Raw genomic sequence first — 13,488 nt, 5'->3', positions numbered from 1 at the left:
ACAATGGAGCCCAATGAACATTCACTAAAAGGCTTGGAAGCAACTGAATTTTATTTCCTTGTTCTGCTGTGAAATTGGCTCCAAAAATCTCAACCAAACCTTTCTTCCTCTCATTATAGATTTTCCAAAACAAAAAAGAAAAGAAAAGAAATCGATGCATCAAACCAAGAACTCAAGAAAAGAAAAAACAATGAAAATTGTGGGTCCTAAAAGCAGAAATTCATAAGTAAGACCAAAGGACATGATCAGATTCTGATCTGATGCTATCCTGTCCGCATGTCAATCTTAGAGGATACAACAGCTCCCGGCAGTACATCTGCCATGAAATTTACTCCCTGCATCCTCCACCAGAAATCCTTACATGGAGAAGAACAAGTCATTGTCCCTCCATTTACTGCTTCAACAGTCAAAGACTTGGTGGCTGTAAGCTCACACTTAAGTACTAAAATAGGTTTATGAAATACTTATAGAGAAGTAGATCTGTGAGTTTTTTTTTCTTTTTTTTTTGTTTTTGGATTCGGGGGATAATTTTAATTGTTTTTTAAAATAATCGAGTCTAATTATAATGAAAATTTTGGAATTGGTGTTTAATAATAGTGGTTGAAGAAAATAAAAAACAACATGAAAAAGATCAATCAGTGATGGGATGAAAATCATTAAATTATAACACCTGCAGACGAAGAGTCAGTCATGATGGTAAAGTCACTGAACTAGAGAGAACACTAATGCAATCAAGGTACAATCATTTATCTTTAATTTTCCACTTGTTCACTTCCATAAAAATTTGGATCAAAATCAAAGTTAGATTTTAACGTGTTCTATTCTACGTAGCTATTGTATTGACCTTAACTTGGGATGAATTTTGTTTCCTAGGATGTATTCAAAATTTTAATAAGTGGACTGTCGGTTCGATGAAAAGTGATGCAGTGACAGATTGTGAAGAATCTGTGACGACGGAGAGAACCGGGGAGTGCTTGATGATACATTGCAAATGTCCTTGTGGCAAAGGCTATTATATTCTTCTCCCTAAAAGAAACTGTTACTGCAAACTTATGTAGATCGTGAAAGATTATTGTTCTAAAATCCTGATATCAAGTACTAATATACTTCTTTATTTGTACTGCTCGTTCATTCTTTAGGTTTTCCATCTTTTATCTGCAAGATTCTTTGAGTTGTTGAGCTAATTAACCCTTCATATATAGTCATAAGTTTCTTTTCTTGAGAAGTTTAGTGTAATGGAGAGTAGATGTTATATGAACCTTGTAGGAATTTATAGATATAATTGTTAATAAATGAGTTTTTCTGCTTCAGATGTTTATATATTTTTGAATTGAGTTTGTTTCTTTTATCTTTTTCAAAGCCACACGTAATATATATGTTTCTGTTGTAGCTAGATTGAAAATGTGTGATGATTATGATATTCACACCTTCTACAATGCAATGCATGTCTCATAAGATGTTATGTTTGGAAAAGGAAACCATACTTGAAACACTCAAATCTGCGAGTAGCCTTAAAACTTGACAGATATTCAGTAAAATTGTTTTACAGGAAAGCAGAAGAAATCCAAGCATATTACAATATTTAGAGAACACAGTTATAGATTACGTTCACGCTTCTGAGCTGCTTCATTTGCAGCCTTGGCCTTTGCCTTCTCCCACTCCACTATCTTCAATGCAATTTCCTCGATTAGATGAGCCTCCTGTATTCCTTTTTCCTCTCCCATTCCATTGTTCAAGTTCCATTGCCTGTCATTAAAACAACAAACATTGGGGCTTACTAAATCTACGGCATTAGGTGGGGTAGAATCACTGATGCTTAAAACCTTTTGTTTTGCAGCAAGTGCTTCTTTGCAGGCTGCATGATACATATCTATTGTTTGCTTGAGTTTATTCTTTAGCCTTCTAACCTCATCTTCATGGTCTTCCTGAAATCGTAATAAACATTCAGCTGAAAGAATACATGATTTTAAAACTAAAACAAATCAAGTATATCTCTCTTGAAAAGATTTGCAAAATTGCTAGCTAAGTACACATCACTTTCCAACTCCTGTCCTCGCACAATTCTGGATTAAAAATGGATTCAAAGTTGAGTTTTGAAATTTTAAGGGACTTGTTCAGCACAGTACTGACCTTGTTATGTTCCAACCATGGCTCTAAATGATTGTCCAAACTTTTGAATTCAGGAATAGGGCTAATTAATCTCGACTGGGGATCTGGACCCTGAGTGTGATTCGAAGTCTCTTTCCTCCATATACAAGTCTTTTCGCAAGTTTTCGGTTAGTTCAGCACACCCCAGATTTTCATAAAAAGCAAAGAACGAGGTGTCAGTGCTTGGCCTTTCGGAACTTTCAACTGGGCTATCTGGGTGATCAGGTGAGAGCTCATCATCCCAGCTTTCGGCTCCTCTACACAAATGATTATCAAATGTTAACAGCTATCTTATTTCATTGGAATTAGCATATGGGGTATCCACCACCCTAGTTATAGCTAGTTTATAGAAATTGCAGAGACTATCTAGGCTGCAACTAACCAGAGAAGAATAAGGCAATTTGCGATATACAGTGGGCAGTTATGATGAAAACATACAGTCAGAACAATCATTGAAATAATTTTGAGCCCTGAGCTTAATTTTTCTTGTCAAATACTGGGAATCTCAAAATCTTGGTTTGTCAAAATCATTATGTATCAAAAGCTACCGGCCCTTAGAACGATTCTAGAAAATTTTTATCTCAATGTATATGATTTGGAATAGTATTTAGTCTTCGTGGCAGCAGGTAACTGAACATTCGGCAGTGTCCCTCCTGCTGCAGAACTAGCTGGGACTGGACGAGTTGCATTTCGCGAACCACTGACCTTTCCTTTCGAAACTACATATACAGTGCAGAAATTCGGTGCCCGTTTCAATACAGTGCCAGGAATATCTGCAGTCTTGAATAGTCTGTATAAACCAACATCAAATTAACCAATTACACTACAGAAATTTGCCACAAAAGCCATCAATCACACCAACTAATCAGATAATTCCGATCCTTGTGAATCCATTTTATGTGACAAGTTTTCTTGCTATCCTTTGTGCTACCAAGGAAAAATTAAAAAAAAAACAGTCCACAATGGCTAAAAGAGTGTTTGTTTGTGTAGTGCGCCGCGTGACGCATCTGGAAATCATGTAATATAACACTAGCTTATTTAGTAATTTATAGAGATCATATTTCAATTAATTTGACTGTATATCTTTTCCATGGATGTTGCAAAAATAATCCATGATTTCCGCAATGTCGAAAGAGAACAATCTTTTAATATGGAAATTATAGTAATATTTTTATTTATTTCCATGATAGTAATGTAGAGAGGGAGGCATGCAAGTTGAAGACATTGCTAGCAGGAAGGGAAAAATGAAAACATGAAAATGAAAAAGAAAAAAGAAAAAAAAAAGCGCATTGGCAATCCCACTTTCACTCCAACTTCCATCCTGCATTTACATCCACAAGAACTACATTATCGTTCCCATAGCTCTTCATTCAACTCCAAAAAAAAAAAATATGTATATTTCTGACCCCCTCCCCCCTCTAATAGATTAGAAATCCAGTTTTTAACTCAAGCATACTAGAAATATTTAAGAGAATGTGATGTCATCAGACTTTCCTATTGAAGATCTCATGTCTCCTTCACTAGCATATGAGGAGAAAAAATCATCATCACTATCTCTCTCTTTTATTTCTTCAATCCTCTCAACAGCTTCCTTCAAGTCTATCCTCTTCTCCACATCCGCTTCACAACAACTCAAACCAATCTTCAATAGCTTGATCACCTCACTTTCACCACCACCATTTTGCTTTGTTGGCCCGTTGGTCATATCCTTATCAATCACCACATTAGTCCACTCTTCATGAGGAACAGAATTGACCCAATTTGCCAAATCTTCCTCCTCGCTTCCCTTGCCTTGCGGTACGAAATTTGCTGGCAACTTTGCTGATAAGATCTCAAGTATCAATATCCCTAGACTCCATACATCGGTCTTCTTGGTAATCCGGCCGTGATGCAAGTATTCAGGGGACTTATAGGCTACCATGAGCTCTTGAGCATTCTCTTGGTTGATCACAGGAACTAGTCCATAGTCGGTGAGCAAGGGCTCGTTGGATTGAGTGAGAAGAACATTGGAAGATTTAAGGTGGCCGTGGGCAGCAATTATGTTCGGAAGGTCTTTATAGAGGTATGCAAGACCCCTTACTACTCCTTTGACAATCTTCAATCTGCTTGGCCAATCAAGGCTTGGTTGACCTAGAGCTTGATGACCTGAAAGAAAAAAGATGGCAGCAGCACACATTATATGAATGGATGGAAAAAGAAGCACAAGGAATGGTACGGGCGTTTGTGGAAGCACGCGTAGAGTGATTCTGTCCATCCAACAATGGTGTAGCACACATCAATGGATGGAAAGCATCACCATGCGCGTTTGGCAACTGTCCAAGTTTTGTGCTGAAAACATACCGTGAAGATGAACAGCTAGGCTGCCTTTCTCAACAAAGTCGGTAATCAAGAGCTTCTCTTCCTTCCTATAATAGTAAGCCACAAGAGGAAGTAAGTTAGAGTGCTTCAATCTCCCTAACCTCCTCATATGCTCTTGAAACTCTTCTTTCCCGACATTATTCATCTGCTTAAACCTCTTAACCACCATCATCGTCCCAGAGTTAAGCGCTGCTTTGTAAGAGGACCCGAAGCAACCGCTTCCTAATATCTCAGCCGAGGCCTTTAACAAGTCTGGCAAATCAAACTTCTCCCTATCATCCCTCACGAAGGACAGCTTTGGAGGTTCCCCTTTCTTGCTACCTACCGAGTGGTCTGGTGAGCTTGATGGGCTTTGGTTTTCTTCCTTGAAACCCGTTTTCTTTTTGAGGTTTGACGGTATTGGTGGTGGTGGTGCTTCTAATGAGGCTGATGGTTGTCTTTGGCGTTGACGACGAAGGAACAAGAATGCTGCAACAATGGCACCCAGTAGTAATCCCACAACTGCAGCAATGATCACGATTAGTAGCACAGGTGGTTTCTTGGAGTCAGAGTTGCTGTTGATGGTATTACATTCCTTTAACGGCGGTCCACATAGACCTTTGTTGCCTGCTCAACCAAAAAAGGTATGAATGTGTTCAAGCACTAGCAAATCATTTAGCATCGTTGCTAGAAATCTGAAAAATGGTACTAAAATCAATTTTGGTGTGGTGAATTGATGTGCATAAGGTATAAATTTTCTAAATATCTTCTTTAAGAGGGAAAATCAATGCGTGGCTCATTATTTTCAAGTCTCAGAAAACTGAAGTAATGATGATTAGATATCCAACATCTCATATTAATCAATGACAATGCCAATAGAGGTTAATAGAAGCAACATATTGCTTGGTGCCATTAATGATAAGAGGGCAGCTCACCTGAAAAGGAGCTCGAGTCCATCTTACTGAGACCTGCGGGGATTGGCCCCTCCAATGCATTGTTTGACACACTGAATGAAAGAAGATTCTGAGTCAAATCTGGTAGCTGCCCAGTAAATTGGTTGCCTTCAAGCCTCAAATCCAAAAGCTTGGGCAGGGCAGTCAAAGATGAAGGAATGGCACCAGTAAACTCATTTTGTGCTAAATACACTTTCTTCAGTTTCAACAAGCCATCAAAAGCATCCAGTGGGATCACCCCTGAGAAATGGTTGTTGGACAAATAAACCGCTCTCAATGAAACAATTTTCTTGAACTCTGGCATGGGACCATCGAAGTTATTGTTCATGATGCTGAGTGTTTTCAAATCTGGCAAAGCCTGTAGAGTTTCCATGTCAATCTTGCCAGCCAGCCCCATATTTTCAAGTTGTAAACCCCAAACGATCCCGTCAACACAAATTACACCAGCCCAATTTGTTGCATTATTTTTTGTGCATGGTGTGGTCTTGTCACTCCAATCAGACAATGCAGATGCGTTCGATAAAGAACCTTTGAACTTAAGGAGGATTTCTGAGTCTGTCAGTCCCAAAGAGGCAACAAAATGGAGGGATACAAGTAGAAAGACAAGAACAAATGAGGGTTTATCTTTAAAAGCCATGATGCTACAGTGTGGTGGGACGCGCACTGGTGGAGGGGCATGCGCGCCCTTTGCAGTCAAGAATGGCTTCAACAGAGGACTATAATGTTGGGGTGGGAGGGGGTGGAGAGGAAGCTTGGGAAGGTGGTGAAGTTTTGATGGCATAGGAAGAAAGAGAGGAGAGAGACAGAGAGGAAGAGACAATTGGTTTGCTAAGAATAGGAGAGGTTAGTATAGGCTGTCTTCAAAAAGCAAATGAAAGAAGGGTTGTGCATAAAGTTCTGACAAAGTCAAATCTCTTTGTTAGAATGCATGAGTGAGGTGTAGATTTAGATCAGAGATCTCCGGTCTTCCCTTGAATTGGATTCAAAGCTAAGCCCTTTCTTTGCCTATTTCTGTGTTCAGCTTTTCACTCCTTGTGTGATAACACATTTTTCCAATTATCTTCCTCCGAAATCCAAGCCTCCCCCCTTACAAAATGGCTGCTCCGAAGAATTAAGCTGCAATTCCTGCAGGAGACAATTAGTTTTAGTTTCATTTTTCTTTTCTTTTAGTTCTAGAATTAGCTGATATAGCTCACAAAACCAGCACCTACACCAAGTATAAAATCACCCTGTTTTCTCTCATCTATTTGGCATTTTGAACAGAAAAACGATACCTGCTTATAGAAGTGTGTGTGTTATACGAATAAACAAAGTAATGACATTACCAACTATGCAAACAATAGTATAAATTTCTTTTCTCTTTTTCGTTCTTATAGTCATTGGAAACAGAGTTTTTCATGTAGGATCACTCAAAATCCCAGTAGTCCTAAAGCTCATATGTGCATGACACGTCCGCTAAGGAGGAGGCTAAAAGCAACAATTGTGTGAATTTGACATAAGATATGCTCTCGGGAATGAGGCAGTTTTGTGGATCAAACTCAGTATATCCTACATCAACAAGACATAGGCCATCTGGGGGTGCCGGCGGAGCAGTGGCACGTCTACATGTAGCATCCATCAGCTTTAGCAGTGCATCCTCTTGTGCCCCTGCAGTTGCTTTCCCTTACTGAGGTGGCCACAAGAACCCGAACCATCTCTCAGGTAAAGTCAACCACAACAAAAATGGAAGTTAGAAATAGTTAAACACAGCATACAAAATCCAAATCTAGCAGATTTTCAAAGCATGAGGAAAATATGAAGTTTGGGATAGGGGGGAAATAGCCACCTTGAAAAGAAACCTTAATGGGTTTGTGTCATAGTCAACAAATAAGTAGATTTGGAAGCTGAAATCTAAACTATAAACAGTATAGAAATTCAAAACGTAAACTCATGGATTCATTCTATTATTTCCAGGAATCAAAAAGACTTCTTTGCAAGTTAAGGTTACCATAAGATTCATCATCATGCATAGAAACTTGGCGTAGGAATTGACTTCGAGAGGTTGAAGAGTGAGAACCTGGCGTAGGAATTGATTAGCAACCAGCTCAACATACATGACCTTTATCTCTCTCCCATGATCCTATAAAAATAGCAGCATTATCAGTAATGCATCCATATATTCATAGATGTTATAAATATAACTTCATAGAGGAGTCTGTGTTCAAGGGGAAAGGAAATAGAGCTCTTTATGCCCACTCGTAGATTCCACAAAACTGCTAAAATGTTCTTGCACCCAGTTCACACACCATCCACTAGAATCAAAACCATGTGATTTGTATCCAAAGACAGGAGAAACAAAAAGTTTTGCAAGGAAGGATATGATTAGACGGCAATCTGGCTTCGGTGCCTCGAGCATGATAAATAATTCAATGATTTATTTTAAAACAATTTTGTAATTAACCCAAAAGGAAAAGAAACCAAGTGCGCGAGTCGAGGCTTTCAAACCCAAATATACTTGGGTTTTTTTATCCTAGGCCAAGCATGCGGGCCTTATCTGCCAAGTCCATCAGCGCCTAACTCCCTTTTTTTATTTTATTTAATACGTTAACTCTGATTTTTTTTGTTTTGTTTTTTATTTTTTATTATTAAAAAGAAATAATTAATATACTTTATTTTATTTTCTTATAATTTTTTGGTTAACCTTTTTTTAAATGGTAATTATTATTTTTAATTGTTTTTTTATAATCTCACAACGCTTCAAAGAAATTAATATAATTTATTTTAAAGTTTTCTTTTTATATTTTATATAAATAAATTTTATTTACATGACATATTTATAAATTCAAAATCGATTATTCTTAGCTATCAGAATTAACCTCTAAAATAAAGTAAACAAAAATATATAAAACAAAAATGATTATCAAAGTTAAGTATTTGTATTGGCATTTATATTTTGCTTTCATTGGATAGGTTTTTGTTTTAGCAGGTAAATTTATTATGTATTAGTTTATATATTTTTTAATTTATTTTATTAAATTTAAATAATATTTTTTATTTTTTTATTAAAAAAATCAAGATAGTTAAAAACATATCCATAACACTAATACCTTATTCTTTTATATTAGAAATTAACTTGAATTTTATTTATTACATATGACATTGGGAGTGTCGGAGACATACATGATATGTATAAGTTAGCCCAAACATCTACAGTAAAAAATAAAAATTTATGAAAACATGTATGATAACCTTTGCATTAATAAATCTTTGATGGAGCATAATATTTAATATGGTTTGCGTGCTACTTATACAATTAGTGCTGATAATGGAAAGCATATATCCAATACCACCTAGTAGGTTTGTGGATTAAATTTGTATTATTATTATTAATATACTTTGTTCAAATTTAAAAGAAAATTTATTTATTAAAATATGAAAATGTATTTTTTTATTTTTTATTGTAGGTTTTTCAAGCAACATGAACATAAATCCAATTAGCGTTAACAAATTTTTTTATTTATTGTTTTATATATATACTTTTTATTTATTTTATTTACTATAAATAATCTTTCCATCTATCAATTTAAAAATAAATTATGATATCCAAAAACACATACATAACACTAACACCTTCTTCTTTCGTGCTAAAATACATAACACTAACTACTTCTCTCACGTTATATATATTATCGTCCTAGTTAGAATAAATCATTTAATATAAATGAAATATATTTATTAAAATATTTTTTAGTTTTCTACCAATCTTATTACTGATTTGATATCTCAAAAGGATGATAATAAAATTTAATTAAATACTATTTAGCTATTTTAAATATTTATAAGCATAGCATAACTTTAAACATTTATAAGCATAGCATAACTTTAAACATTTATAAGCATAACAGAGTGATTGTACGCCAAGCATAGCATATCCAATTTCTAAAAGGGAAGAGGAAGAACAAAGGAGTCCAACGTTGTAATGGTATCATTGGTTACACATCATTATTATGTGATTGATACGAATGTTCTAGATAATCGAACACGTATTTGCAATTTAATTTGAGCTACTTCACGGTTCCCCCATATGAATGACAGAACGTGAATTAGCTCCACAAGGAGAGAATCATAAGCATTATTCGAAAAATGGTGCCATCACCGGCCGCCTCGTGTTGCAGTAGGGAGAGGTTGAACCGCAGCTAGAGGGTTCACTTGATATGAAAATGCAAGCTGCCACAAGTCTACCATAGCCTTCTTTGCAGCCGAAACTTGCCTCCTGACAAGTCTGCAATATAAATATAAAAGAAAGGGATTATTTATCAATGAAAAAAGGCAAATTTGATTTCCTCTACAGCTAGTTCAAATTTACTACCATTTCTTATTCAAGCAGTATGAGAATTCAGCAACCAATAATTGTGATCTAAGTTGATCACTTGAAAGAGTTCCGATACCCACTGATTACAAGTTCTCTAAAACTGCTAACTGGGAAGCACAATTAGTCTTTTCTTGGTTTACTTTCTATGTGATATAGCCATCCCTAACTAGTTTGGAACAAAGGCGTAGTTCAGTTTCTTACTTTCAGTCACATAAAGGTTCAGTTCTTGCATGCATAACCATGAAGCAAGTGACATGGTGAACTTTAAGTGGAATGCTATTTGTGCCCCCTCTATCATGAAAGGATTGATTGCAGGAATGCAATAACACATCTTACCCATTCAATGTAGCCCCTTTCCTCCGGAGAACATAATATGTAAGAAGGAAGAGAAATCCAAGGAGAATTTTCCCATTTGTTACCACCACTCGAACATTCCCAAACTTCAAATTCACTGACCGGAACCACCAAAGACATGGATCTACACGCCTAGACAGCTTCGAAATTGTTTGTTTTGTATTATTCTCTGCAGTAGGCAGGTAATTGGCTTCTAATCTTTTTGGAGATCCCTCGAAACCATTTAGTTCTTTTGACACAGAATAATGAGCTTTGTGGTTATTTTCTGGCATAACCGCTGAGACTTGTGATGAATTGATGGTTTTGAGAGAATATAGAGAGTGTAGTCGCCTCAAAAGTACCTGAAAAAAAATGGCAATATAATAAGATAAATAGATTAGCCAAAATTCCACAACTGTTTGATTTATGGACATTCAGCACACAGTTAATTCAAGCAATTCAAAAAAGTGGCTGGCACCAACATAAGATGCAAGATTTTAAATTTTACCTGTCGTCTTTTCTCAGGTAATGCAGATTTCTCGACCCATGAGATTGCACTATCCATGTCCTTCAGAGTCGTGCCAAGAAGTGTCACAGCATAGACTTCAACAACCTCCATATACTTGTCAACTTCCAAAATACACCTCCTGTCACATCCATCCTGGACATCAACATCTACTTCTGCACCAACAAGAACATAGTGTTGTCCATCCACTAAACTCCAGCTGCTGAGGAACTCCTCAAGAAACTCTCGGACACCAGCAGAAGAAGCTCCTGATATCTGAAAACATGCCCTGACAAGTAAAAATGAAATCAAAGTGACTCCCACCTCCACAAAATATAGAAGCACATTTGACCAAGGCATTTGTTCAAAACTTATATGCCATTGATAAGCAGGTCGAAGATACTAAACGTTCAATAAACTCCTAGTACCTTCTCGAAAACTTATTTAAATTAACCTATCAAAATGTTACACAAAGTCCATAAATAACCTTCTCAAGAACTAGGCTACACTATCATTAGCTAAACATACATATCTTCATTGCAAAACCAAAACCATTTGAAGAAGCATTTTTAGCACTTCCTGATATACAAACAAATCAAAACACAAAATTATAAAACTAAAACCCTTCACATGCACTGAAAGCAAAATAACTTTCCCATCTGAATTAAAAAAAAAAAAACAAACAGTGATTTGAAAAAGGTAAAGAATACCCTGTGAGAAGAACTTGAACAGGAATAGCTGTAGCAGAAACAAACAGCACTTTAAGCTCGTTTAAAATAGCTGATGTCCTGCATTGAACGTCATAAATTTCATTACATTTAGATAAGTCACCATAATTTGCCAATACCATACCACACAAAACAGATTAAACCCAAAAACCCACTTCAGAAAAATTCTAATGATATGAAACAAACAGCAAAAACAAAGAGCGAATTTACATCTTTACCTGCCAAGTTGATTCAAAGCCTGAACAAACACCATTCCAGCTGATTCCAACATGTCAAACAACTCATTCTCATCAAAAGCTTCACTATTATCAGAGATGTTGCTGCCTTTTAATTGTCTTACAATTGAAGAAGCTAAAGTCGCTGCCTCTTTATACATGGAACAAACTAAGTAGCTGCGAAAATTAATAAAAAAAACAGTACCAAAAATCAATTTGTAAAAATCCCACAAAAACAATTGAAAGAAAAGGATCAAAACTAATTACTTACCTCTCAGATTGTTCAATTTCTTTCCAAATTGAAGAAGAACTCGAATCAGTCTCACCCATTTCTCTCTCTGAACACCCTGTTTCACGGTACTGTTAATTCGTTTTTGGTAGATAGAGACGAAAAATGTGGATTTCTGATTCGCAAATGACGAATATGACCCTACGCTTTCATTTAGACAGTGCTTTGTTGCCAGAAATCGCCTTGTTGACTCCCTATGTTTGTAGCGAATAATCATCTTGCCCCTTCTTCTCAAGCTTGATCGATTGACACCAAGATTGATAAAATCGCCTTCTACCGGTGTTGATAAACAAGTCATTGAAAAAGGAGTCAATTGTACCCTTAAAACTATTAGGACTTAATTGAATTTTTTGAAAACTTTCCTCCTCCATGGATGACTAGTTTGCCATCTAATCATTAAAATGGTAACCAAACAGTAAAGATTTTGGTGTTGAGGTTATTAAAAATTCTAACAACTCAATTTAATCCTTAAATATTTTTAAAAGTGCAATGGGGTGTGTTTTTACAATCTAGCTTATGGTAGTTATGGGATAATAATTTCACTCAATTCATCATATATTTATCATCTTCTTCCAATCTAATTATGATAAGTTTTACCCGAGTGTTGGGTTCAATACAGGGTTGGATGAGATTTATACCCAACTTAATATATTTATTATTTTTAATTATTTTTGTCAATACATGTATAATTTTGTATTTGTACTTTAGACTTTGTTTTATATTTTTTGAGTTTTATCAAAAAGATTTTTACCTTTGCCATTTATAAATGAAGATAGATTAATTTCATGCTTTTAACATTTTAGGTTGTGATTGTATGTGATTTTTCAATAGCAATTCTTTTTAAAAGAAAAAAACCAAGATAACCTTTAGGAGTGTAGCTTAATTGGTCAGTTCCTGAGTTTGCTCTCTAAAGGTCACCAGTTCGAGTTTCGCAAACCTTAGGGCTACTGAAGGCTTACATGGTCATTAACTTCAAGACCCGTGAGATTAGTCGAAATGCGCTCAAGTTGACCCGAACATCTATATTAATCTAAAAAATAAAAAAAATCAAGTCAAGTCATACACGTATTGTGTAAACCAAGAACAAAATTCTTTACCCCCTTCTAATCAAAATAGATGATGATCATAGGTATCTCACATTGAGTGTGGTGGACACATAAAAAATCACCTTATCCTCGGATAGTGTTTGATTAGTTAGAAAATATGAAGATTACGGTCACATAGATATATTTTATTGAAGAAATAAAAATAAAAATAAAAAAAATAACTTAGTTATTGGTACAAATTTAAAGTGAATTTTATACTTTTAAAATAAAAGGTATAAAAAGAACATAATAAAAGTAGTTATTATCATAGTTTTAAAACTCGATCTAGAGATCAACCCAGGAAAAGGCCTGGATCAATCCGGGTTGATCCTACTTTTTTTAAGTATCAAAATGATGTCATTTTGAATACATTTTTTTTATATAAAAAAATCTTTTGGTTTTGATCGAGTTTTACCCCGTGTCATGAGGCGACTTAGGTTTTATAACTAGAATTATTATACTATTATCAATCTCAACACATAATATAAAAAAAATATCTAATTATTTTTTTAAATATATAAGTCTAACAATAATATATATTTAG

The 13,488-nt window shown here is 35.4% G+C and overlaps 2 protein-coding genes across 3 annotated transcripts; both read right to left on the bottom strand.

The window, feature by feature from the left end:
- Positions 1–3,291: 3,291 nt before the first annotated feature.
- Positions 3,292–7,819, bottom strand: LOC133688923 (pollen receptor-like kinase 1). Of its 2 annotated transcripts, XM_062108573.1 has the most exons (4): positions 6,991–7,819; positions 5,421–6,563; positions 4,489–5,112; positions 3,292–4,293 (listed from the first exon to the last, which is right to left on the bottom strand). In XM_062108573.1, exons 2-4 carry the CDS (start codon positions 6,217–6,219, stop codon positions 3,614–3,616), a joined length of 2,103 nt encoding a protein of 700 aa, XP_061964557.1. In that variant the 5' UTR covers positions 6,220–6,563; positions 6,991–7,819; the 3' UTR covers positions 3,292–3,613. The 2 variants fall into 2 exon arrangements, with proteins under 2 accessions (XP_061964557.1, XP_061964556.1); XM_062108572.1 differs by having other exon boundaries at positions 5,421–7,819.
- A 1,508-nt stretch (positions 7,820–9,327) lies between these two features.
- Positions 9,328–12,080, bottom strand: LOC133688642 (protein APEM9). Its single transcript, XM_062108207.1, has 6 exons — positions 11,842–12,080; positions 11,574–11,747; positions 11,338–11,415; positions 10,631–10,916; positions 10,126–10,484; positions 9,328–9,699 (listed from the first exon to the last, which is right to left on the bottom strand). Exons 1-6 carry the CDS (start codon positions 11,898–11,900, stop codon positions 9,570–9,572), a joined length of 1,086 nt encoding a protein of 361 aa, XP_061964191.1. The 5' UTR covers positions 11,901–12,080; the 3' UTR covers positions 9,328–9,569.
- Positions 12,081–13,488: the final 1,408 nt, after the last annotated feature.

Source organism: Populus nigra, chromosome 3, assembly GCF_951802175.1.
Source record: "Populus nigra chromosome 3, ddPopNigr1.1, whole genome shotgun sequence".
Taxonomy (NCBI): domain Eukaryota; kingdom Viridiplantae; phylum Streptophyta; class Magnoliopsida; order Malpighiales; family Salicaceae; genus Populus; species Populus nigra.
The sequence above is the reverse complement of the archived record's forward strand: the minus strand, read 5'-3'. Positions and strand labels throughout refer to the sequence as shown.

Bases quoted from the DNA above. Each gene is read 5' to 3' on its own strand.
- LOC133688642 (XM_062108207.1), bottom strand. From the start codon at position 11,900: ATGGGTGAGACTGATTCGAGTTCTTCTTCAATTTGGAAAGAAATTGAA. The intron at 11,416-11,573 runs GTAAAGATGTAA...CGTTCAATGCAG, and splicing joins GCTTTGAATCAACTTGGCAG to GACATCAGCTATTTTAAACG. The intron at 10,917-11,337 runs GTATTCTTTACC...TTTACTTGTCAG, and splicing joins GTTCAAGTTCTTCTCACAGG to GGCATGTTTTCAGATATCAG.
- LOC133688923 (XM_062108572.1), bottom strand. From the start codon at position 6,219: ATGCCATCAAAACTTCACCACCTTCCCAAGCTTCCTCTCCACCCCCTC. The intron at 5,113-5,420 runs GTGAGCTGCCCT...TTGGTTGAGCAG, and splicing joins GGACTCGAGCTCCTTTTCAG to GCAACAAAGGTCTATGTGGA. The intron at 4,294-4,488 runs GTATGTTTTCAG...TTTTTCTTTCAG, and splicing joins CCTAGCTGTTCATCTTCACG to GTCATCAAGCTCTAGGTCAA.